Here is a 26,925-nt window from a genome sequence, read left to right on the forward strand (position 1 = left end):
AAATCGGCTACATTGATAAATAAACTGAAAACTAATGTTAACTTGTGGTAGTAAATTAGGTCCCTGATATGATTTGCTTATGATTGGAAAGACTTTGCTTTTGTCCTGGTTGCTTAAATTGGTGCAGTTCTCATTAATGAGCTGTTTATCGTCTTTGACAGATATGGATGCAAGAGGTTGTACGTCAGCCATCTCCACTGTCTACCCTGTGTCAAGTTATGTCTCTGTAATAATGTTCTTTATTGTAAACACCTTGTGGTGATAGTCACTTTTTAATTATTTATTGGAAACTGAATTGGTTACAAAAGAAGTGCTTTCATGAAATCCAGTGATGATGCATGGTTTTTTTTCAACTGTATTTTTAAATTTCTACATAGGTAAAATATGAATATAATAGAAAAAAACAGTAAATCCCTTTAGGGGACTCTGAAATGCCTTAATATTTACTTGATAAACCAAAGGAATTTATATATTACATCTACCCGATTTTTGATAGAGACATTCTTAAGCTATGATTTGAGGCCTGCCTGTGGATAAAGACTCACATGCCACCATGTGTACGCACATGCAGACACATGCATGGCTGTGGTGCTTTTGGGGTTTTTTTTTAATTAATAGAGAAAAACTCATGTAATCCAAATGCTTTCTTCCCATTGTAATAGCACTATTTGGAAGATATAATTAATATTATTTTGAAATGCTCATTTGAAATACTCAAGGATGAAAAATTACATTTTAAAATTTACCCTGTTTGGAAAAGGGTGCATGTGATTCAAAAGAACGTTGTTAGAGATGCTCCGCTAGAATGTGGAAGTGTGCTATTTGTTCAGGTAAACTAGTGAGTGTTTGTGAGATTGTTTACAAATCACTTTTCTCGCTCTGCTTCTCAATTACTCATCCCTAAAATGTGGAGATAGTAATACCCATCTTATCTGCCTCTGCCCCGTACATTACTTACTAAAAGATAAAGAAGGAAATCTGAAAGTGCTTTGTTACCCCTAATGCACTAAGCCTGTACAAAATATTAGTGTGAGTTTATTTAATAATATTAAAGTCATGAGAACCTGTCATATTTTTAAAGTTTGCACTTTAAACAAAGTTTTCATTGTAGGTAATGCTTTCTCTTTCATTCCATGATATTATTTTGGCATGATCACATTCTATCCTTTTCTCAAAAGTTTTAAAAAGTGAAATAAAATTAAAAGGAATAGTTTCCTTCATACCTATGAACAAGCTTTCAGGTTTTATTAAAACCTGGTGGAGGAAATAAGAAATGACCTGAATCTTAACCCATATATTATACAAAATTCACATGATCCTTCATTTCCAATTTTTTATTCCATTACGGGACTCTTTTTTGGATGGTGGAGATGGTTTTTTAATGAAGTCCAACAGTCTATCAGAGTGAGTCTGGCAGAATTTTTAGCTCCTGAGCTAAATTTGTAATAGAACCATGGCCATGCTGCTGACTTTGATATGTATGACTCAGTCTCTCAATGCATTGTGTTCAAAGGATTGTCAAAGACATGACTTCATAGCAATATGTTAAAAATATAAGAAAATCAGCAGATTGAGTGTTAAACATTGCAAAACCAATTTTTTACCTATTTCCAACAGTTTCACATTTTGCAGGAACTTGTTCTTTGCAAAGATACCTGAATTTGAAACCAACAGATATCAAAAGAGAATACATATTAGCAAAATTCTGATATCACCATAAAGCATTACTTTACATTTAGAGATTCCTTTTAAGATAACATCATTATACACAAAGAAAAAAATATTTATAACTTTTCTCTGGAAGTTCTGTATATAGTGTATATATCTAGAAAAAAATCTGAACAAGTAGATTTCATATGACCATTGTTATTTCAGGTCAAAAAGTGGGGGAACACTTCCTCCAATACCTGTATTTTATGCAACATGTAATGGAGTTGTACCTTTTTATTACTTAGTAATTCCTAGAATATGTTCCTATAGTTTTCATTTTCAAGATGATTAATCTCTTGTTTCATGGTGTTTCTAGAAATATATCTCCATGAGATATGTACTTTGTTTCATATTGAAAAGTATGACATTTACCTTTAAATTCCTGTGTGTGTATCCTATGGTTATCTGTATGTATTATTTTTTATTATTCTAATAAAATTTATAAAAAGCAAATGCCTATGTGTGATTAATTGTGTTATGGTCAAAAAGAACATTTTAAGGGAGAAATAAGAGGGCATCATAATAGTTGTTCTGATGCTATCATTTCTTATATTTTTCAGTCTACTTTTTGTCTTTCTATCTTTTAAACTTTTATCTTTTTATAATCTCATGACAGTAGTTTGAGACAATGCCCTCTCTATTAAAGGCATTTCAGCTTTGGGTAGATGGGAGAAAAGAGAAGCAGAAAATTCTCTTATTGAATTATAGTATTTAGTTTCTTCTGATTTTATTTGGTTGATACAGCTACTCCCACTTTTTTGACAAGTATCTTCTTAATATTGGTGTCAATTTATCAACTCATTCATTAATTTTCTCCTTGGTATCAGGGTTAGAGACTTGCTTCTAAACAATCCTTGTGCTATAATATACACTAAGTATTTGAATACATGCAGTAGGAAAAGATTGATTTTTAATTAGTAAAGAGTTTTAAATGTTATCATCGATGTAAGGAAAATTAGACGTGAAATAATAATTCAATCATTTTCTTACATGAAAACCTAAGGTATATTTAGAGGCAGGAGAATTCAGTGGAAAAAGTATGTGTAGGGCTTCTGCCAGGGTGTGAGAATACATGTGTGTATGCACACATATGTGTGTGGCTCTGATTTTAAGTCTAGTTGTACTGGTTGTATTAGTGTAACTTCAGCTTCCCTGGTGGCTCAGTGGTAAAGAATCCACCTGCCAATGCAGAAAAAATGAGTTTGATCCCTGGGTCAGGAGGATCCCCTGGAGGAGGGCATGACAACCCACTCCAGTATTCTTGCCTGGAGAATCTCATGGACAGAGGAGCCTGGCGGGCTCCCATCCACGGGGTTGCAAAGAGTCAGACATGACTGAGAGACTGAACATGCAAATAAAGGTCAAAGAACTGGGGAATGTGCAGAAACAGATTAGACCATCCAAACCAGCCCCAGTGGTATTATCTTCTCAGGGGTGTCAAATCTTCAGTGACTGCTCTTTGTGGAAGTTTCTACTCTTAAGAAAATGGCGGTTATTGGTGTTACTTGTTGAGAGTTAGGAAACAAAATGATGTGTGTGAGTGCCTAGAATCATGCCCTTATTATTCTTCGTATCAGTAGCTAACTATATGACACTGGAAGACAAAAGACAATGTTCGAAGGTGGCCTTATGTATGTTCAGAGCTCTCCTTTGGTCTCATTCTGCTGAGAAGAAAGGTACATGATTCCAGGAGTTCCTAGAAGAGAGAGTAAAGTGATTCTAGTATCAGATTAGCTTTTCATCATCATGTAATATTGATGCTGTTAACTTGTCTTCACTCTCTAGGTGCCAGATTCTGCGGTAAGCTCTTTATCTTTTCTCAATTCATCCACACAGCCATCTTCTTAACTAGATACCGTTATCCAGCCCTTTCTACAAATGAGGAAACCAAGGTTCAGGAAGATTAAGGACACTGTACTAGATCATCCCAGCAGGGACACCGTTAAAAGGGATTCTAGCCCAGGCAATCTGGCTGCAACCCCTGAGGCTGAGGCATGATTAGGTTTTTAATCTCTCTGAAAATCAGATCCATTAGATTTAGAGATCCCAAATAAGTATCTCTAATGCCAATTTGTGGTATACTTTGTTCTGCTGCTATTATTGATAATTCAAGTTGGAGAACCAAACACCTAGGAAGACTTCTTTTAGGTATTGTGGATTTTGATAGTCTCTAATTCTTACATGGAAGGCTATCCAATCTAAAATTGACCAAGTGTCAGAATTCTTTTAGTAAAAATTACGAAAATATTTTTCTGTTTTAAAAATATTTTTCAAGCTGTATGTTTAATTTTCTTCAGACATTTTTAAAATGAAAATGTTTTGTGTTGATTTTCAGTAGTATTACCATTTTCAATGAAAACCTAGGAGTATAGTTCAATTAAATAAAGAAAAATTATTAGAGTGTTACAAGTTTTATTTCCTAATTAAAATCACCCCTGCTGTTTCATATTCTTATAATAACATCTCTTTTTAAATTTAAAATTAATCTTAACTGGTTTCATTTTTTTCCAAAGTATTTTACCCTTTTTAAAAATGAAAATTGCGCTGATATTCATTATCATTTGGATACACTTCAGTAAATATTGGAGGTAAAATCACCAGAACAGCAATTACAAATTTAGCAATTAGTAAATTGTACCACTCTTTTGAAAGAAAATATGTAAACAGATAGGACTATAATTCTTTTGAATGGTCAGGTTTTCTGCTGTTGTTTTTATTTGAACCCTATCCTGATTTAATGTCTTGGTTTACATATAGGTGATAATTACCTCTTGAACTTGCACCAGAATAATACAGAATTAAATTTGTAAGAAAGGGTTGTTTCTATTGATTGTCAGCATTCATTCTTATTCTTGAATCTTACTTTGCCTGCCGAAATTATCTTGCAGGCTGATGATTCTACCTTGATCAGTAATACCATGGGGAAGGAAAAGAATTAAATCCTGTATAATTGGATGTTACCTGGGAAAACTCAGGAAAAAAAAACAGAGACAAGTGATAAGAATAGCAAATTAGTAGAATTATTTTACCATCCATCAGACAGTGGAATGGGACAGACTAATGTAAATGCCCATGCTAATGTGAAGTGTTGGTGGAGACTGGCTATTGATGAAGTGAAGGATCCATTCAGTGTGATTGGTGTTTTGACTTTTCCAAAGCCTTCAGACAGGAATGGCTGCCCTTGCAAGAGTAAGTTTCAGATTCACATATGGAAATGCTCATTGGGATCATAAACTGTGGCACAATAAGTACACTCGTCATTGTGTGCAGCTCCTATTCAGATGCTCAGCACCTAACAGTTGAGTGAACCATTTTGTCTCACCCTTGCATATCTTACTTACTTACGTTTTTTCTCCCATGCTGCCCCTGGAGACATTAAGATATGCCAATTAGGAGACTAAAATGCATTTTAAAATGTATTTGAAATAAAAGCAATAGATCATCTCTGTTGGGAAAGTTGACCAAATTGGAAAGAAGGAAGTGTGACATAGTGGTTAAGAACATTTGTTCTCAGTAGTAGGTCTGTGTTGGAACCCTAGGCATGTCTCTAAAGAACTGTGTGACCTTGTGCAGGCAGGTTAAACTTTCTGAGATATGATGCTTATCTCTAAAAAGACAACAATGAACGGAAGGACCTGCCTTGGAGAATAGTCATGATAAGAGGACATGATCCAATCACAGTAAGCTTTCATCATGTTAGGTTAATGAGTACTCAATAAGAGAGTCTAATAATAATACTATTATGATGATTGGGTTTTAAATGCTGAATTATTCTTCAAAGTTACTTGCAAAATACACAAACAATATTAAACCTCCAATGGGAGTTCATTATTTCATCCATAATTTCAGATACTGGTCTTGGGACAAGATATCTCCTTTTATGGAGGTTCCATGTGAGTTATAAAGCAAAGAAAAGGACTAAAGAGTAATTTGAGGATGAGAAAGATATTGTAGAATACATGCTTAAGTATTTGTGAGAACTAAAGTAATATTTATAGGGCTTATGGCAAAATACTGGGTACATGTCAGGCACTCAGTCTCTGTTAGTGGCAATCCTTATTCTCTGAAAACAAGATCCAAATGGCAGGTAGCTCAGAATGTTGTCACAGGTAAGTGCAGTAATACTACTCAGAAGATGTTGTTCAGAAAGATGTTAGATCTCAGACTAAAATGTCACTGCTTCTGCCTTCAGTCAGGCAGGCCTGTTTATGACCTCATACTTGTTCCTCATGTAATTAAGTTGAAACCAGTGTCTGTGGCCTACTACAGCTTGTTTGGCTACAGAGAAGGTTCCAGATGTTATTCTGAAGAGCAAGAGGAGCTGAGAATTTTTGCAGAGCTTTGGCATAGAGGAATGTATTGAGTAAAAGGAAATCATGGGAAGACTGTCTGAGAGCCCCATTTTGAGGACAGCTCTTAGTTTGGTGTCTTACTTAGAGCAGTTTACTGTCATCTGTCAGGACCACAGCCCATGAGTGACAGGCTAAGTTCTGCTAGGACTGCAAGTGTCAAGGGATATTTTTGGGGGGATACCACATGAAGAAAAGCTTTCTTACTTCAGAAATTAAGCTCATTTATCTTAATTTGCAACACCTGACTAGACCCTTTCAGTAGGAAAGAAAGCCATTCTTTCCTTGGGCCTCCCCTCTCCTATAAGAGGAGATGCTAAGGAATGCAGAATGGGGGGAAAAATCTAGTTGCCATAGCTCTGCATATTCATTGGTATAGTAGTGAAATGATCGTGAAGAGAGAGATAAAAGAGAAAACAAAGATCTAGGCCAAGGTTTGAGTCTACAGAAAAGGCACAGGGGAGAGTAAGTCCTAGGAATATTTTCTAGGGTAATACTAACTGCCTTTTCATACTGTTCATGGGGTTCTCAAGGCAAGAATACTGAAGTGGTTTTCCATTTAGGAGATCTAACCGGTACATCCTAAAGGGAAAAAGTCCTGAATATTCATTGGAAGGACTTATGCTGAGGCTGAAACTCCAATACTTTGGCCACCGGATGCAAAGAACTGACTCATTTGAAAAGACCCTGATGCGGGGAAAGATTGAAGGCAGGAGGAAAGGGGGATGACAGAGGATGAGATGGCTGGATGGCATCATTGACTCAATGGACATGAGTTTGAGTAAACTCTGGGAGTTGGCGATGGACAGGGAGCCCTGGCGTGCTGCAGTCCATGGGGCTGCAAAGATTCGGACACGACTGAGTGACTGAACTGAACTGTATACTAATTGAAAACATTTCACTTATTTTCAGGGACATGTACCTTTCACTGAAAGGTTGTTCACTACCTTCAAAGAGAATTTTCTTTAAAATGACACATACCCATACTTCTATTCAGAGGCTTGCTAACTTCTGTGGAGATCATTCTGCAGTGAGCCCCATTGAAAAGGCAGCTAAGTGGCTACAGGTGTTTTTGAAGGTAGATGAGCCCCAGCTGCTCAGGAGAGAAGCAAGGAGGCTGAAAGGTCGTAGACAAAGCCAAAGGTGCTTCCTCCGGGGTGGTGGGGGAAAGAATTTCCAGATCTGAGCAACACAGTGGTGGAAAAGAAGTGGTGCAGACCTGTGAGCTGAGCATCCAGTCTTGGTAGGTACACTTAAATCATGTTTTAAAAGGGTTGGTGTAGGAGGGTTTAGGAAATGATTACAATAATGTGCTTTCAAATCAGAGCCTGTAGTGCCGGAGCCTGTCTCTCACTTGCCTGGGGCTTTCAAGCTCAGTGCTTGAGCAATCAAAATCCCTTTCCTCACCTGTGAAAAGAAGGCGGGATGTGCCTGCCTCTGGTGCGTGATAAATGAGGGAAAAAATACGGAGAACGTGGTTACAGCTCTGCCTGAGAAAGGAAGCCCTCTCGGCTTTCTGAACTTAGAACCAGTTCTGCTCTTCTCCCATCTTAAATATTACAGAAAGGAGAAGGTGAGTGCTAATTTCTTAATACTTGAAGTTTCATTTTGTGTATCATTTTCATTGACCCCATGTGTACACTTGCTTGTTGCTCAGGGTGAAAATTGACACACAAAGCACCATATTGAAAAGAAATACCGACAGCTTTTTCTTGGGTTTAAAAGGGAGATCAAAAAGGAAAAGTAGCCTTCATTCTTGACTGATTCAGAACACTTTCCCAAAGTGGTCACATGTAAATAATTTTAGGGCCATGCATCCCTAACTGTTCTTTTTGAATTATTATTTTCCTTGAAACAAAATGGTATTCTTAAGGAAAAAAATGTACCAAAAATTAACTCATTTCTCCCTCTTCTCTAATAGCATATTCCCATCTGAGTCTTTTAGTTTTAAAGCTTTTCTATATCAATAAAGGTAAAACTTGACTCTTAGATACTTTCAAATTTTTATGAATAAAACAAGTATGAGCCAGCAGGAATATCTTCAGGCTTAATCTTATTTGTGAGATTTTTCTCGAGAATTTGAGTAAGACTCTAACATGAAAACAGTTTTGAACATGTATATACATGTTCAACAGCATTGAAACATGTATAATATCATGTATGAAACGAGTCGCCAGTCCAGGTTCGATGTACAGTACTGGATGCTTGGGGCTGGTGCACTGGGACGACCCAGAGGGAGGGTAGGGAAGGGAGGAGGGAGGAGGGTTCAGGATGGGGAACGCGGGTATACCTTTGGTGGATTCATTTCGATATGTGGCAAAACTAATACAATATTGTAAAGTTTAAAAATAAAATAAAATTTAAAAAAAAAATCTTTACCTGAAAACATCTATCTGAAAAAAAAAAAAAGAAAAGAAAACAGTTTAATCATGCTGCTGCTGCTGCTAAGTCACTTCAGTCGTGTCCGACTCTGTGCAACCCCATAGACGGCAGCCCACCAGGCTCCCCCGTCTCTGGGATTCCCCAGGCAGGAACACTGGAGTGGGTTGCCATTTCCTTCTCCAGTTTAATCATGACATCCTGATTTTAAGGAGTTCGGTTCAGTTCAGTTACTTAGTCGTGTCCGACTCTTTGTGACCCCATGGACTGCAGCACTCCAGGTTTCCCTGTCCATCACCAACTCCCAGAGTTTATTCACACTCACGTCCATTGAGTTGGTGATGCCATCCAACCATCTCATCTTCTGTCGTCCCCTTCTCCTCCCGCCTTCAATCTTTCCCACATCAGGTGGCCAAAATTTTGGAGTTTCAGCTTCAGTATCCATCCTTCCAATGAATATTAAGGACTGATTTCCTTTAGGATGGACTGGTTGGATCTCCTTGCAGTCCAAGAGACTGTCAGGAGTCTTCTCCAATACCACAGTTCAAAAGCATCAATTCTGTGGTGCTCAGCTTTCTTTATAGACCAACACTCACATCCGTACATGACTACTGGAAAAACCATAGCTTTGACTAGACAGATCTTTGTTGGCAAATTAATGTCTCTGCTTTTTAATATGCTGTCTAGGAGAGTGGTACCTTAACTAAACGTATGGATCTGGATATTTTTCTTTTACTTGAACAAACCTAAGATCTCTTTTCCAACAGCAGGAAAAAAAAAAAAAAAGGAAGCTTTCCAGCCACTAACTTTGAGATAGAAAATCTTTGAATGCCTTCCTACCAGCATATACTATGGATTTTCTTCTTGACTCTTCGTTGAAAATCCCATGTTTCCCAGGCCAAACCTAGGCCCTGTGCAGAGCTATTTGTGATGTATAGATGATATCAGTGGTTAGAAATACCAGCAAGTCCCACAGTTTTCTGTGTCAGGACATCAGAGGTTACTATCTAGATACTGCTGCCACGGCACAGCATAGCATATGCATGAAAATAACTTACCCTGAGAATTTTCTTTAAGAAAATGTTTACAGAAGGACGAGTGTGTCTTTAGGTCTTTTTTCTCTATTATGGTCTTTGAAACCAAAGTATCAGAATTGGGCTCCTCCCCAAGTGTATTGAATCAGAGTCTCTCAGGATAAGGGAAGGAATCTACAAATTTTTGTCTAATGAGCCGATTAAAATGATTTGGTATCCAATGTTCTAAAATACAAATGAGTAAAGAATATCTGAGACAAGGCAAAAACATTTCTTAATAAGACAAATAATGTGTAAAGTAAAATCAGACATCATGATTAAGATCTATGAAAGAATGAATCTAATTAAAGTATTTATCTTTTAGCCTTAAGAATTTATAAACTGAGATTTATATCAAAATGCTTTCTTAATAGTATAAGAAGGATATTCATTGTCTGTGAAAAAAAAAAGAACAATTTAGAAATCCACAAGAAGGAAAACTATTAACTATGATATGATAAATAGATGCTGAGGATTAGCGTGGAGTACTTAAAAAGGAATCTGCAAGTAAAAAATATGCAAGAGAGATTGCTGCTTCATAATCTCCTCAGGAGCTTCCTGGGTTTAATCTGAAACAGGTGGAGGGTGTGAGAGACCAAAGGAAAAGGCATATCATCCAGATTCCTAGGTGGCAGGTTTGTAATAATAATAAGCAGGAGAGCATGGAAGAAGGCTCATCTTGATGGTTGCAAGAAGAGACTATCTCCTTGCCCACCAGACAGAGGTTAAATGTTTATATAGAGCACCTAAGTGGATTTGTCACTCTTTTGAGGCTGTATCCCTGGAGCAGCTTCTAGGAACAGAGAAGGCAAATTGAACACACATACCAAGACAAGGTAGGTGGGATGGAAGCCTCCAGCTGCCTGGGTCTAGCTTGTGGGTCAACCAGCAGTCAAGTTTTCCTAACTGCCTCCCCCAGTGCAAGTTTCGGGAGTTACAGGCAAATATAAAGATGAAAAAAATGAATGGTTCTAATCATGTGAAAATGTAAGTGATATTTTCAATGGATATACTTTCATTATAATACCATAGATCTGAAAGAAAACATATTATATCAAAAATAGTTATCTCTGGAATAAAGTGGCAGTATTGAGATTAGGAGTTGAAATATAAGATGTATTTAGCCTTACCCATGATAATTTTGTTAAAATATTCACCTTAATTAAAATAATGCATTCCATGCTTCATGATTTACTTCCGTTCAGTTCAGTCGCTCAGTCATGTCCAACCCTTTGCGACCCCATTAACTACAGCACACCCGGCTTCCCTGTCCATCACCAACTTCCAGAGTTCACCCAGACTCGTGTACATCGAGTCGGTGATGCCATCCAGCCATCTCATCCTCTGTTGTCCCCTTATCTTCCTGCCCTCAATCTTTCCCAGCATCAAGGTCTTTTCCAATGAGTCAACTCTTCGCATAAGATGGCCAAAGTATTGGAGTTTCAGCTTCAACATCAGTCCTTCCAATGAACACCCAGGAGTGATCTCCTTTAGGATGGACGGGTTGGATCTCCTTGCAGTCCAAGGGACTCTCAAGAGTCTTCTCCAACACCACAGTTCAAAAGCATCAATTCTTCAGTGCTCAGCTTTCTTCACAGTCCAACTCTCACATCCATACATAACCACTGGAAAAACCATAGCCTTGACTAGACGGGCCTTTGTTGGCAAAGTAATATCTTTGCTTTTCAATATGCTATCTAGGTTGGTCATAACTTTCCTTCCAAGGAGTAGTTCAGTTCAGTTGCTCAGTCATGTCCGACTCTCTGCGACCCCATGAATCGCAGCACACCGGGCCTCCCTGTCTATCACCAACTCCTAGAGTTGACTCAGACTCACGTCCATCGAGTCAGTGATGCCATCCAGCCATCTCATCCTCTGTCATCCCCATCTTCTGCCCCCAATCCCTCCCAGCATCAGAGTCTTTTGCATTGAGTCAACTCTTCGCATGAGGTGGCCAAAGTACTAGAGTTTCAGCTTTAGCATCATTCCTTCCAAAGAAATCCCAGGGCTGATCTCCTTCAGAATGGACTGGTTGTATCTCCTTGCAGTCCAAGGGACTCTCAAGAGTCTTCTCCAACACCACAGTTCAAAAACATCAATTCTTCGGGGCTCAGCCTTCTTCACAGTCCAACTCTCACATCCATACGTGACCACTGGGAAAACCATAGCCTTGACTAGACGAACCTTTGTTGGCAAAGTAATGTCTGCTTTTGAATATTCTATCTAGGTTGGTCATAACTTTCCTTCCAAGGAGTAAGCGTCTCTTAATTTCATGCCTGCAGTCACCATCTGCAGTGATTTTGGAGCCCAAAAAAATAAAGTCTGACAGTTTCCATTGTTTCCCCATCTATTTCCCATGAAGTGATGGGACCAGATGCCATGATCTTTGTTTTCTGAATGTTGAGCTTTAAGCCAACTTTTTCACTCTCCACTTTCACTTTCATCAGGAGGCTTTTGAGTTCCTCTTCACTTTCTGCCATAAGGGTGGTGTCATCTGCATATCTGAGGTTATTGATATTTCTCCTGGCAATCTTGATTCCAGCTTGTGCTTCTTCCAGCCCATCGTTTCTCATGATGTACTCTGCATAGAAGTTAAATAAGCAGGGTGACACTATACAGCCTTGACGTATTCCTTTTCCTATATGGAACCAATCTGTTGTTCCATGTCCAGTTTTAACTGTTGCTTCCTGACCTGCATAAAGATTTCTCAACAGGCAGGTCAGGTGGTCTGGTATTCCCATCTCTTTCAGAATTTTCCAGAGTTGATTGTGATCCACACAGTCAAAGGCTTTGGCATAGTCAATAAGGCAGAAATAGATGTTTTTCTGGAACTCTCTTGCTTTTTCCATGATCCAGCAGATGTTGGCAATTTGATCTCTGGTTCCTCTGCCTTTTTGAAAACCATCTGGAAGTTCCTGGTTCACGTATTTCTGAAGCCTGGCTTGGAGAATTCTGAGCATTACTTTACTAGCATGTGAGATGAGTGTAATTGTGCGGTAGTTTGAGCATTCTTTGGCATTGCCTTTCTTTGGGAATGGAATGAAAACTGACCTTTTACAGTCCTGTGGCCACTGCTGAGTTTTCCAAATTTGCTGGCATATTGAGTGCAGCACTTTCACAGCATCATCTTTCAGGATTTGAAATAGCTCAACTGGAATTCCATCACCTCCACTAGCTTTGTTTGTAGTGATACTTTCTAAGGCCCACTTGACTTTGCATTTTAGGATGTCTGGCTCTAGGTGAGTGATCACGCTATCATGATTATCTTGTTTGTGAAGCTCTTTTTTGTACAGTTCTTCTGTGTATTGTTGCCACCTCTTCTTAATATCTATTGCTTCTGTTAGGTCCATACCATTTCTGACCTTTATCAAGCCCATCTTTGCATGAAATGTTCCCTTGGTATGTCTAATTTTCTTGGAGCAGCCGAGAGGAGCTACCCCATGTCCGAGGTCAGGGGCGGTGGCCGGGAGGAGCTATCCCCCACCTGAGGCCAGGGGCAGCAGCCGAGATGAGCAACCCCATGTCCAAGGAGTGGTAGCTGCACTGGCGCAGGAGGGCCTAAAGGAGGTATTCCAAGGAGCAGCTCTTAATTTCATGGCTGCAATCACCATCTGCAGTCATTTTGGAGCCCAGAAAAATAAAGTGTGACACTGTTTCCACTGTTTCCCCATCTATTTTCCATGATTGATGGGACCAGATTTACTTGGGTATATATTTTAAAACGGAGAAGACAATGGCACCCCACTCCAGTACTCTTGCCTGGAAAATCCCATGGGCAGAGTAGCCTGGTGGGCTGCAGTCCATGGGGTCCAGAAGAATCGGACACGACTGAGCAACTTCACTTTCACTTTTCACTTCCATTCACTGGAGAAGGAAATGGCAACCCCCTCCAGTGTTCTTGCCTGGAGAATCCCAGGGACGGGGGAGCCTGGTGGGCTGCCGTCTCTGGAGTCGCACAGAGTTGGACACGACTGAAGCAACTTAGCAGCAGCAGCAGCATATTTAAAAAGTGGTATAAACTTTTATATCAAAAAACAAACAAGCAAGGCTCTTGGGATATAACTATAAAGCATCTTATTTTTGACTTATCACCTTGTTATTTTTGTATTTTTCTGGATTTTTTGAGATATAATTGATACATAGTAGTATAAGTTTTGGGGCTTTGCTGATAAAGCTTACCTCAGTTGGTAAAACATCTGCCTGCAATGCAGGAGACCCTGGTTTGATTCCTGGCTTGGGAAGATCCACTGGAGAAGGGAAAGGCTACCCACTCCAGTATTCTTGGGCTTCCCTTGTGGCTCAGCTAGTAAAGAATCTGCCTGCGATGTGGGAGACCTGGGTTCGATCCCTGGGTTGGGAAGATCCCCTGGAGAAGGGAAAGGAGTCGGACATGACTGAGTGACTTGTACTTCACATCAGTGTAAGTTTAAGGTGTACAACATGATGACTTTTCTTACATGTATCATTAAATGATGACCACAAGTGTAGTAAACATTCATCATCTCATAAAAATAAGGGGAAATCTTTTTCTTATGGCGAGAACTCAGAATTTAAGAACATTCATATATACTATATGTCATTGTTAACTCTAGTCATTATGTTGTATATTGCAGCTCAGAATGCAGGCTGAACACCTTGTCCTCAGATAATCCCATGTGGGAAACAGGTTACTGAACCAAACTTGGGTCCACTTGCCCTCATGTGGTAAAGCCAATCTACTAACTCCTTGTGGTAAAGGAAAGTGTATCATTTATTGTAGGTGTTGTACAACGAGTCCAGGCAGCACATGCTCTAAAAACCCAAACTATCTACTGGATTTCAGAGAAGCATTTTTAAAGGCAAAGTGAGGGAGGGAAGTTACAGATATGTGATCAGCCCTGCACAGTTCTCTGACTGGTTGACGGTGTGGTAACAGGGTGCTGTCACAGGATTAGCATTGTCAGTCCTCAAGCTTCAGCCAGTCTGGGGACTGTGTGTTCATGGTCATCAAGCAGTTGACTTCTTCCATTTGATGGGAGCTTCAGCATCTGTAAAACAACTCAGGGACTGTGCATCAAATAGTGTTACCTGTGTACTTCAGGGAGGAACTAAATATTCTGTGATTTCCATGTGACTGGTACACTATTTAAATTTTCACCAATTAGGCTGGGCTAACTGCTATCCTTTAGTAAAAAATTATTTATTTATGGCTGAGTCTTTGTTGCTGCTCTTGGGCTTTATCTTGTTGCAGTGAGCAGGGGCTGCTCTCTAGTTGCGGCATGCAGACTTCTCACTGTGGTGGCTTCACTTGTAGAGCCTGAACTCTAAGCACGTGGCTCTGTAGCTGTACTCTCGGTTCTAGAGGGCTGGCTCAGGGTTGTGCTGCGTGGGCATAGTTGCCCCTCGGCATGTGAGATCATCCTGGACCAGCAAGCAATCGAACCTGTGACCCCTGCATTGGCAGGCGATTCTTTGGCAGGACCACCAGAGAAGCCGCTGACAGATATCTTTGTCACTTCATGTTCACATCCTTTCAGTCATTAATTCTTCAGCCAGACTTTTGTGATTCAGAAGAGGCCTGCTGCTGCTGCTAAGTCGCTTCAGTCGTGTCTGACTCTGTGCGACCCCATGGACGGCAGCCCACCAGGCTCCCCCGTCCCTGGGATTCTCCAGGCAAGAACACTGGAGTGGGTTGCCATTTCCTTCTCCAATGCATGAAAGTGCAAAGTGAAAGTGAAGTCGCTCAGTCGTGTCCCACTCTTAGCGACCCCATGGACTGCAGCCCACCAGGCTCCTCCGTCCATGGGATTTTCCAGGCAAGAGTACTGGAGTGGGGTGCCATTGCCTTCTCCACAGAAGAGCCCTAGGAGACTACAAGTCTTCTATAAATAAGAGGCAGGCAGAGAACACAGCAGCAGGAGTCTGTCCTGGAAAGGCCCCATGGGGTCCTGCTCAGTCACACACACATCAGTCCATTATGTTCTCAAAATACAGATGATACATAAAGTGAACTCCTTGAAGCCTCTCTCTAAAACTGAGTTAAAGAGGAAGAAACATTATCTTTCCAATGCAAGGGAATGAGTATTTGTAATTTTAACAAACAAAACCTTCCTCAAAATTCTTATAATAACTTTGTATGGAGTGTATTCTATATAAATATTGAGTCATTATGGACTTACCCTGTAAGAGAATTATACTTCAATAAAATTCAATATTTTAAGAAAATGTTTCCTCATAAATTTCTTACATTTGTTTAGCATGAATGAGGGCTTTGACTCCTAAAATTTGTTTTTCCTCACGTTGATTTTTATTATTTAGTTTTTTTTTTTTAATTGAAGTATAGTTTGTAAGTATCACATGGAGGTTGAGCTCCACACTCTTAAAATGTGGACCCTGTTGTCTTCAGGCTTCATCTCAGATTTAAGTCTCAGATTCAGTTATCATAGCATTGTCTTCTCAGGGGTGGTCTGAGTATGTTTTCCTTTATGGGCTCATAGCCATGGCAGTGAGTGAAATAAGGCTAATCCAAGCAAGAGAGAAAATACTTTGTTTTCCCCAGTCCTTAGAGCCAGCAAGGTGGATTTCAAATGAAGGTTTTCTTGATTCACACAGAAAAGCTTCTGGTTATGAGTAAAAAGTTTTCCTTTACTAATCTTAAATCAATATACCAGGAAATTTGGAAAACTCAGCAGTGGCCACAGGGCTGAAAAAGGTCAGTTTCATTCCAATCCCAAAGAAAAGCAATGCCAAAGAATGCTCACACTACCGCACAATTGCACTCATCTCACACGCTAGTAAAGTAATGCTCAAAATTCTCCAAGCCAGGCTTCAGAAATACGTGAACCGGGAACCTCCAGATGTTCAAGCTGGTTTTAGAAAAGGCAGAAGAACCAGAGATCAAATTACCAACATCCACTGGATCATCAAAAAAGCAAGAGAGTTCCAGAAAAACATCTATTTCTGCTTTATTGACTATGCCAAAGCCTTTGACTGTGTGGATCACAATCAACTCTGGAAAATTCTGAAAGAGATAGGAATACCAGACCACCTGATCTATCTCTTGAGCAATCTGTATGCAGGTCAGGAAACAACAGTTAGAACTGGACATGGAACAACAGACTGGTTCCAAATAGGAAAAGGAGTACATCAAGGCTGTATATTGTCACCCTGCTTATTTAACTTCTATGCAGAGTACATCATGAGAAACACTTGGCTAAAGGAAGCACAAGCTGGAATCAAGATTGCTGGGAGAAATATCAATAACCTCAGATATGCAAATAACACCACCCTAATGGCAGGAAGTGAAAAATAACTGAAGAGTCTTTTGATGAAAGTGAAAAAGGAGAGTGAAAAAGTTGGCTTAAATCTCAACATCAGAAAACTAAAACCATGGCATCTGGTCCCATCACTTCATGGGAAATAGATGGGGAAACAGTGGAAAACAGTGTCAGACTTTATTTTTTGAGGCTCCAAAATCACTGCAGATGGTGTCTGCAGCCATGAAATTAAAAGATGCTTGCTCCTTAGGAGAAAATCTGTCACCAACCTAGATGGCATATTAAAAAGCAGAGACATTGCCAACAAAGTAAAGGCTAGTCAAGTCCATCTAGTCAAGGCTGTGTTTTTTCCAGTAGTCATGTATGGATGTGAAAGTTGGACTATAAAGAAAGCTGAGTGCCGAAGAGTTAATGGTTTTGAACTGTGGTGGTGGAGAAGACTCTTGAGAGTCCGTTGGACTGCAGGGAGATCCAACCAGTCCATTCTAAAGGTCAGTCTTGAGTGTTCATTGGAAGGACTGATACTGAAGCTGAAACTCCAGTACTTTGGCTACCTGATTCGAAGAACTGACTCATTTGAAAAGACCTTCATGCTGGGAAAGATTGAAGGCAGGAGGAGAAGGGGATGACAGAGGATGAAATGGTTGGATGGCATCACCAACTCAGTGGACATGAGTTTGAGTAAACTCTGGGAGTTGATGATGCACAGGGAGGTCTGGCATGCTGCAGTCCATGGGGTCACAAAGAATCAGACACGACTAAGCAATTGAACTGAACTGAATCTTAAGTCATCGTTCTTGGAGCCAAGTAAAACAGGAAAAGAATGGGCTCATAATTTGAATAATACAATAAAGCACAGGGTAAATTTGCAGTTTAGACAAAGGAGCAGGGGTGTGAAAGGAGGAGTTCCTTATAGAAAGATTGGGTGATTAATCAGAAGAGGTCAAAGGAATTTCTGAAATGCTTGCTTGGCTTGGAGGCCGTGAAATCATGTTAAGGTTACTAGCTGGGGCCTGAGGGAAATCTTGTTTTGCAAAATCTTGGTGTTGTATATATTGTACTGTTTCATTTTTATTTTCCTAAATATATATATGTATATAATTTGATATAATTAATATGGTGCAAATAAATCATGCATTCATTATGGAATATTTATATTCTTTATATTCCTTAACTTTTTAAACTTTAATCTCTAAAAATCTGGTATGACATAAAACAAGCATGAAAAAGAGAAGAGAATGTTGCAAACTGAACATAGAAATTATATTGTTATTTAAAAATAGTTTTTAAGCATGGGAGTATATAATAATCAGTGTTATACAAATACCAACAAAGAGAAATATATTTGAATCAAGTGTAAGAAAGAAAATAAATTTTTAAAGTCTTATAAATAAACCTTTCAGGAATAGAAATGCTTTTGTCAAGTATTTGTGTTTACAATAATGTGTTTATATTCCCAGCAACATTAATTTGAAAAGATGCTTTAAATTTGACTTGTCAGTACAAAAATATCGCTTGGTTTATAAGACAATAGACTGTCAAGTATTTTGCATAGATATGCTGGACATTTTATAGATATGTAGTCACTAATTTATCCTTAAGAATTATTGGAAATCAAATTTAGATTGTTTTCCTGAGAAGGGTAAACTTGTCTATTGTGAGAATAGAAAAGTTGAAACCATCTGTCAGGCAGTGGCACTTAGGAATTAAATTCAGACAATCAAGGATAAAGTTTTGCATGAAAGCATGCATTAATCTGACAGCTTTATGTCTAAAATAAATAGCAATATGGTATGAATTTGGTGAGTGGGATAAGTAAGTAAATAGTCAAACAGTAATAAAGTAGATTTTCTTATTTCACAGCAATTTTTCTATTTCCTTCTGGAAACTGTTTTTTGATTATATATCTATTAATATATACTGTGTATAATTATTTCATGAGTTGTGTTTTCAATGTTTCCCTACTTTCTTATAAGAGAGCATTTGACGCCAACTGGTTTTGCACTGTTTCCTTTACTCAGAAGCTAAGTATATTTAACTCCTAAAGTTTTCCGTAAACACCATGTATTATAGAAGTTATTTGGTGTACTTTTATCATTGGTTTACTTGTCTCTGCTCAAATGACAGTCACTGAGTCTAGGGCAGGGAATACATTTTGTTCATCTTTGTAACTCAGAGGTAGGCACTCTTCTTGATAACTGGTAGAGAATCAATAAATAAAATAATTAAATGAATTAATAAGAGTTCTGGAATCTTCTCTCCCATCCGTTAGTCTGATTTCATCTTCTCAGTCCTGTTGCTTCTGATGCCAGTCTCTAATAACTGACATTTCTGTGTGAATTATGGGGAAAGACATGAAATGTCCTTTCCCTTAATTAACTAGGGATTCCACAGTGTCTCCAGTCTCTAGCAAGAGATGGAATTTAAACTAAGATTCATAAATGGTTAGACACAGCAGTGAAATCTGCAGTGTCTTCATTTCTATAAGCCTCGCCAATGATTTGCTGAAGTATTATTTCTATAGCCTGTTGAGATAAGAGACTCAAGATTCCCTAATCTGCAAAATGACGACAATGGTCATAGCACTTCAGTCAAGCTGTTGTAAGAATTAATGTGGAACCCAAGTAAAGCAAAGTGCATAGTCTGGTGTAGCTAGGAGTGCACTGAATTTACTGAGATGCATTTTGATAGAGGAATGTTTATAATCAGGCTCCTGTTGAATCTGGGGACATAAAATCAGTTACATAAACAAAATCATTCTGATTTTAAGCTTTCTTATGTTTTTTCAGCATAAAAGAGTTTTTGAATTTTTGCTATTATAATATTTTCCCTCCCTTGTCTGTCTACATTTAATAGCTGATTATAATTATGCCATTTTCAAAAAATGCCTAATTAAGACTTGAGGCTTTAATTATAAAATATCTGGTTCTGTGTGTGCATGCTTTTCTTATATTGCCATTATTTTATCCTTGGATCTGCAGAACTTCCATCCTTTGTGTGTATCTCATTCATTCCTTAATGCCTGATAATCTGTTGTCATTGAGAAATTAATCATTTGTGGCAAAGAGATAGAAAACTTTATTTGAGCCAAATTTGATGATTATAACCCAGGAACAGCATCTCAGAAAACTCATGAGTACTGGGCTTCCCCGGTGGCTGAGTGATAAAGAATCTGCCTGCAATGAGGGAGACATGGGTTCAATCCCTGGGCTGGGAAGATCTCCTAGAAGAGGAGCATGGCAACTCACTCTATTATTCTTGGCTGGAGAATCCCCATGGACAGAGGAGCCTGGTGGGCTACAGTCCATAGGATCACAAAGAGTCAGACGTGACTGAAGCGACTGAGCAGGCAGGCACTCTGTTTTACCAATTAGAAATCAAGGCACAGTTATATAAGTTTTTTGAGGCAGAGGAGACTATGTCAAATGACATATTATTGACAGTTTATGTAATCCTGATCTAAGTGTCCTTCCGGTGGGTCATGTGACCCCTTACAAGATCAAGAAGGAGTGTTAGTTTTTTGCAGAGTTGTCTGGTTGATTCTTGTTGATGCTAGAGAATATTGGTTTTTATGGTTGAGCAGGTGTTTCTGCCAGTGGAGGAGGTTCGGTTCATGTGTAATTCAGATACACAGTGCACAGCCAGGGGGAAAGGGCACAGAAAAAAATTTTATGTATAATTTTTTCTTGTCTTGCCAAACAATATGAATTTTACTTCACATTTCCAAACAGAGAAAGCATTTAAAGACTTTGAGCAAGAATAGAGTTTGAACAAGAGAAAATAATACCACATGAAATATGCAAACATCTTGTAGACTTGTCATGATAAAGTTGGATTTTATAGTCAGTAAAATGGAAAACAATATTTAAGCATAAGAGTGGTATGATCTAGATAGTTTTAGAAGAATCAAATTGGCCAATGTGTGTTAAATTGTTTAACTGGGGAGGGCAGTTGGGAGGTCAGTGTGATTGTAACAATAAGACTTTCGGTTGTGCAGACTGGAGTAAAAACTGGAAAGGGTGATAAAGAGGAATGGAAATGAAATGCCTGTGAGATTCTGGGGACAAGATCAATAATAGTGTTAATTAATTCAATAGGGGAGGATATGGGAAAACTAGAAATACAGGATGATGTCTTATTTTGTTTTTGTTTTTGGTGTCAAAGTAAAACTCACAGGGCATTTCATTTTTTAAAAGTCTCTAGGAGAATGCATAAGGATAATTTTCTTTTCCTGTGTATTTGGTATTCTCGTTTATACCACATGTTATAAATGTCTTCTCTTCAGATAGATTGTAGGTCACTGTCAATAAAAATCGGGAAATCCATCCTACCCTAATACTAAGTTACTATTTTTGGTCTAAAGTTAATTTCTATCTTTATCAAATTAATACACCTCTAGAGCTTAACTTTGTAAATTGATTTTATTTGAAAAGAGAATGTTGAATTATTTTCCAAATAAAGCAACTCAAGAAATCCAGATCAGGTCCTATAGGTATAATGTTCTGAGGATGGTAGGATTTATTTTTTATTGCAATGTTTATTTGGTGATCTTTAAAAAATATGGAAAACTTTGCAGATCCCTGTTTTCCTTAGACCCTTTTTTTTTTTATTCTAGAAAAGTAGGTTCAATCAAATTTATTGTAAGGCTTAATGGCTTAGGTAAAATACCACTCATGGAAATATTTTAGACATTTGCAATCACAGAATGAGTAAATTGGAGGAGAACTTTGTTTTCTAAGATAGACACCTATGTCTCTATCAGTGAGTTGGTTTTCCAATTTTTGACAAAAAATCTACACTGGTAAATAGTTGAACTGCCATTAATATAACAATTTTGGATGATACTTGACATTTTTAATGAACACTTGATAAGAAATACATCCATGGCATTGTTATTTTAGCAAAGTGTTATTTGATGGTGTGTAGAAAAAAGGTCAGGGTTACATTGCACCACATTCAGTTTTAACTTTACTGTATGAAGTACCACAAAACTTCCCCAGCGAGCATTACAATCAAAGTCAGCTTGCTGCCCTTTTACTTCTATATAACACAGTATCAAAAACATTTTATCTGCCAATATGTGATTCTAGTGACCTCTGACATTTTTGAGCATATATTCTCATACATCATTAGAGGTTTTATGCCAAACCAATAACAAACTTCTCTGCTGTTGTCAAATGCCTCCTAAAGCAAAAGGTTAATGATCAATAAAATGCACTGACATAGTTCTTTTTGCTGCCATACCTCATCTATTTCTTTTTTCACTTAATCTGCACATGCTTTTAATATATTTTCTGAGTAGTTTTTGTTCTTTTCATTTAATGAAGAATAAATGATGTGCCATTTTCTCTTTATAAAGTAACAGTCTACTGGGATTCTCTCCACGGGGGCCAGTTATATTCAAGATGCCTTTTATTTGCCCTGTGATAGTGTTTTACTCATCATTTGACAATTGTGTGCCTTTAGAAATTAAAAGTCTCTGTGAAATCTCTAGTTTCCATGAGTTTGCACAAGGATATAAAGTTCATGTAAATGCTGTCTAGCTTAGGGGACTAGGAACTAGTGTTCGATACTGAAAAGTGATCTAAAATAAGGCTCAGCAAACAGAAACCTTAGGTGAAGTTGACCCACAACCGGTTTTTTGTAAATAAAGTTTTATTGGAACACATCCATTCCTATGGATTTACATATTGCCTTTGGCCGCTTTCATGCTACATTGACAGAGTTGAGTAGTTGCTGCAAAGACTCTCTGACCCTCAAAGTTGAAGATATCATCTGGCCCTTTACAGGGAAAAAAAAGATTGCTGACTCTCGGTTTAAATAAAATCAAACCTGTTTCTTTTTGAAGCTACAAAATCACAAGAATATATATTATTGACATGACATAGATTGTCAGATTTGAGCTGTTTGAGGGTCTATAGAAACTAGAATTTGCAAAGAAAAACGTGGACTGTTGTCCCTTTTTAAAATATAGAGCCCAGTGTTAGTCAGTGGTTATACATGCTTCAAAAAATATACCAGCCTCAATAAATGGTTATTCTTTAGGAGGAAAAGAAGGAATTTTGGCTTTTTTACTGCATATACTATTATACTTGCAGAATTTCTGTATAGTAGGCACATGGCATATCAGGGTACTTTTACTTTAAATAGATTTCTATATTACTAGACTTCTTTCATAGCTCTGTCACAACCTCTGTAATTATTATATGAGACATATACCTCAATTAAGAATTCTTAGGATTTCTGTTAAAATATAATTTTTAATAATACTACTTTAAAATTATGTGAAATGTAAAGGATATTGTAGTCAGCATTTCCCTTGAGCTCCAATGCAACCCAGTAAAATGGAGCCAGTATTTTAACCACTTCCAAGACAACAAAAATGATACTTCCGGTATATAATGCCTGTGCATGTATACAGAGGATGATGATGATGGCCATTCAAAGTGGCTCTGATGTTAGGATAATTGCTTAGAACTGCCTAATGAAGTTAGTGCTATTACCCCTGCTTTATAGAAACAAACAAAAGGAAAACAGGTTTTGAGTGTCTAAGTGTTTCCAGTCTAGATAAGTATCTAGGTGTTTGACACCAATCATGAGATACCTCCTAGTAGGTTGAGTGAGTACATTTAGGGTAGAATGAGTTGATCAGGAACATTCATGGAAGTTCTCTGTATAAGAGGGGTCAGTTTCTGTGCTTTTGAGGAATTAGTTAGTTAAGATGAATTTGATAGTCCACATTCGACCCTCAAAGAAATGAATTTGAACTTCTGGGAGCCACTTACACGTGGATATTTTTCAATAGTAGATTCTATTGTGCTACATAATTTATGATTGGTGGAACAGGTGGATTTAGAGGAACAGAGGACACAGAAGTACCTCCAGGATCTACAGGGCTGACAATACATGAATATTTGTGGAGAGTGGGTGCCCCAACCCTGATATTGTTCAAAGGTTAAGTATGTATCGTACCGATTCTAGATGCTGGGACTAAAATTTTCAGATACTTTTTAAATAGTCACTTCACTGTAATCCTACAAATTTGAACAGAGCTAGCCATGTGCCTTTTTTCTTTCCTATTACACGTTACTTTTATAAGTATCCTGGCCAACGTGTATGCAAGTCTTTAGGCCTACCTTCTAGAAACAAGATGGCAAGGTCAAAAGATAAGCAATAGTGTTAATAGATATTGCCAAATGCCCCTCCAATATGGTGTACCAGAATGTAACCATCAACGTTTCACCAGGATAGCCATTACCTACAGTTTAATTTTTTACTAAGGGAGCTCTTAGACTCTTAGATTAGAACCACTAGCATACCAGCTAATAAATAATCACCTGTCAGTACACAAAGGGCCTACTCTTAGTTCTTGACTATGCTGAGTTTTTTAGCATGCTATTATGTGTCTGTTTATATGGGAAATAAAATGTATCTAATATATTCAACTAACAGACTGGCTATATTAGGGGACAAGTGTATTCTCATTTTATGAGGAAGTACCTTCTGAGATAGCCATTAGAAAACATGGTTGTCTATCCTAACTTCTGATTTCTTGCTTTATTTCTTTTAATCCTGCATAAGCCAAGTCACCTCTTTGCTCTTCTGTATTCCATCTGTCAAATGAGTGTAGGATTGGATCATCCCTAAATATTCTTCTAGGTTTAACTTGTCATTAATGTGTAAATGTGGATATAATGAATAATGTATTACTACTCAATGTTAGTTCTTGATTTTTTTTTTTTTTTGCTTTCTTTTGTTTATCTAGTAATTTGTGATTTAATCTTTTCAAACAGAAAACACAAATCAAAGACCTGGATCTCTCAGTTTTCACCTGCATGAGTTTAAGTGCTGTCGTATCTAGCTGGTTCATTAACACATTGTGCTTATAGGGCACACTGGGCTTTTGATGGATGAATGAAATAACTGGGACCCCTTTAGGTTGACTGGGATAGGGGAAACCATTCAATAGAGCAAAACCATTTTTTTTTTTTTACCATACTCTAGGAAGGTTTTCAAAAATTATGGTAGGTTATTTAAACAACAGCTTCTTAAATTTCATTTTTTTGGCCACTCAGGGAGGCGGGTCTTCCTTGCAGCATGTGGAATCTTTTCATTGTGGCTGACACTCCGGATCTTGTCCTGGCTGCGCCCGGGCTCCAGAGCACATGCGCTATGTAGTTGCAGCGTAGGTTTCTCTCTTGCTGAGACGCGGGGATTCCAGAGCTCCTGGGCTCAGTAGGTGTGACACGCAGGCTTAGTTGCCCTGTGTCACGTGGCATCTTAGTTCCCCAACCGTGGATGGAACCCACGCCCCCTGAATTGGAAGGTGAATTCTTACACACTGGACCGTGAGGGAAGTCCGTGCTTCAGGTATTTCTGAAGTTGATAATTAAGGGCTTTCCAGAATCTAAGCACATAAAATATCTGTATATAATATTTCATATTTATGTAACTTGATATTTTTGAGGATACACCCTCTGCTTTGAGCTTATTAATATTTACAGTGATAGTTCACTAAGTTGTTGAAATATCACCAATGTCTAATACTTTATTTGAATTTTGATTGATTTTATTCAACAAAATCTGACGAACTTTTATAAGCTAAGTGCCACTCTAGGTGCTGGGAAACACATCCAATAAACAAGAGAACAACAACAAAAAAAGCCCTGCCCTTGTGAAATTTACATTCATGAGATTTTATGTCAGGAAGTGCAGTGATTAAACTTAATACTGTTTTGTTCTTTTAAAATCCCAAGACTTGACTACATCAGAGTATTTTTTTTTTCTTTTTTGTTCTGGTAAAAGAGAATCATGTTGATTAGAAAAATAACTTGATCCCAAACAGTGAGTCCATCTTTGCTTAAGATTGTGATATTTGACCTTTATTCACCTCAGCCACTTAAAGGATCTTTTGGGAGCCGTGATCATTCAGCAGGGGGGAACAATACATTTAGGCCTGTAAATCATAATTTTGTACATACTTTACAAAAGCATAAGACCTTCCCTAGTCCATCCATAGAGCTAAAAGCTCTGACCTAGAATACCTATTTGATAAGTTAATGGATGGGGAACACATGTATACCTGTGGCGGATTCATTTTGATATTTGGCAAAACTAATACAATTATGTAAAGTTTAAAAATAAAATTAAAAAAAAAAGAATAATGTGCTATTTGATTTGAGCTATTTTAAATGTGTAAATCCGTTACACATTTTATTCATTCAGTGGTTGATTTATTCCACATATATTTTACTAAATACAGATGCTCTTAGGTGCCAGACACTGTCAGGCAATACTATTATTCTCAAAACATTTTAATATGATTACTTAACATGTGGGTTTTGTCATAAAACCAATCAGTGAAGTATCTTGACTGAACCAAGTTTTGTGTAAAATTTACAAGGAAACATTCGTGCATTTACTAAGCATTACTCCTTCTAGTTTTTATCAGAACTTAACAAGAGGAAATTTTCATCTTATTTTTTATCAGGACTTAAGCAACATAATTTGACTATGTAGTTGTTAGAAACCTATATTTCATATAAAATAAATAGAAGTGAAAATAAACTGTTGGTTTTCTCTCGGTACATTCCAGTGTGTTTCCTTTGTGAAGTCCAAGATTATGCATAAGATGAAAAGAAGCAGCTTCACTCACTGAATTCTAAAAGATGAGTCATTGAAGCCCTTATACGTCTGTCAAGTATCTGTACTGATTTGAAGTATCATATTAAATACTGCATATTTTAATTATCTAACACAGTTTAATTTGTCCAAGTGGCATTGGTAAGTTTTAATGTAATAAGCATTACCAACTTTAGATTAGGTCTTGTGAGACCAAATGACACCAGAATTATAAGTAGAAAGTGTCTGCTATGCAATTATGCATCAATTTAAAATCAACATGCTCGAAGATCTTATGGTTAGAAATGAGATTTAGGTCCAAACCGGCCTCTTTGTGATTTACTCTTTACATCTGTGTATTATTCTTGTCCATGATTAAATGCTATAGGAAACACAAAACTTTCCACTTGAGATTACTAACTTCTTAAAGTTGTAGTCTAGAGAGATTGTCACTTACCAAGTGATACAGTTTTTTAGTATAGAAGCTAGCATAGAACGCAAGTGTCTGTGTGGGCCTGTCAATAAATCATTATCCCT

General features: G+C 37.8%; 1 protein-coding gene and 1 long non-coding RNA gene across 20 annotated transcripts in view; both read left to right on the forward strand.

Annotated features, from left to right (window-relative positions):
* CNTN3 (contactin 3) overlaps positions 1 to 2,163 on the forward strand; it is a 395,604-nt gene extending 393,441 nt beyond the window's left edge. For all 3 annotated transcript variants that reach the window (XM_086366707.1, XM_086366708.1, XM_086366709.1), the window contains one exon: positions 162 to 2,163. In XM_086366707.1, coding sequence (XP_086222833.1) covers positions 162 to 262 — 101 coding nt within the window. In that variant the 3' untranslated portion in view covers positions 263 to 2,163. The remainder of the gene's footprint in view (positions 1 to 161) is intronic.
* Positions 2,164 to 7,352: 5,189 nt separating this feature from the next.
* Positions 7,353 to 26,925, forward strand: part of LOC147348230 (uncharacterized) — a 317,007-nt gene continuing 297,434 nt past the window's right edge. For 14 of the 17 annotated variants that reach the window (XR_015151246.1, XR_015151243.1, XR_015151244.1 and 11 more), the window contains exon 1: positions 7,475 to 7,632. This is a non-coding gene — a long non-coding RNA (uncharacterized LOC147348230). Of the gene's footprint in view, positions 7,633 to 26,925 lie in introns of all 17 variants that reach the window. The other 3 variants (XR_015151241.1, XR_015151240.1, XR_015151242.1) reach the window with 2 other exon arrangements.

This window comes from Bos grunniens, chromosome 22 (genome assembly GCF_055505025.1).
Source record: "Bos grunniens cultivar Pamir isolate PY7600 chromosome 22, Bosgru_T2T1.0, whole genome shotgun sequence".
Lineage (NCBI taxonomy): Eukaryota > Metazoa > Chordata > Mammalia > Artiodactyla > Bovidae > Bos > Bos grunniens.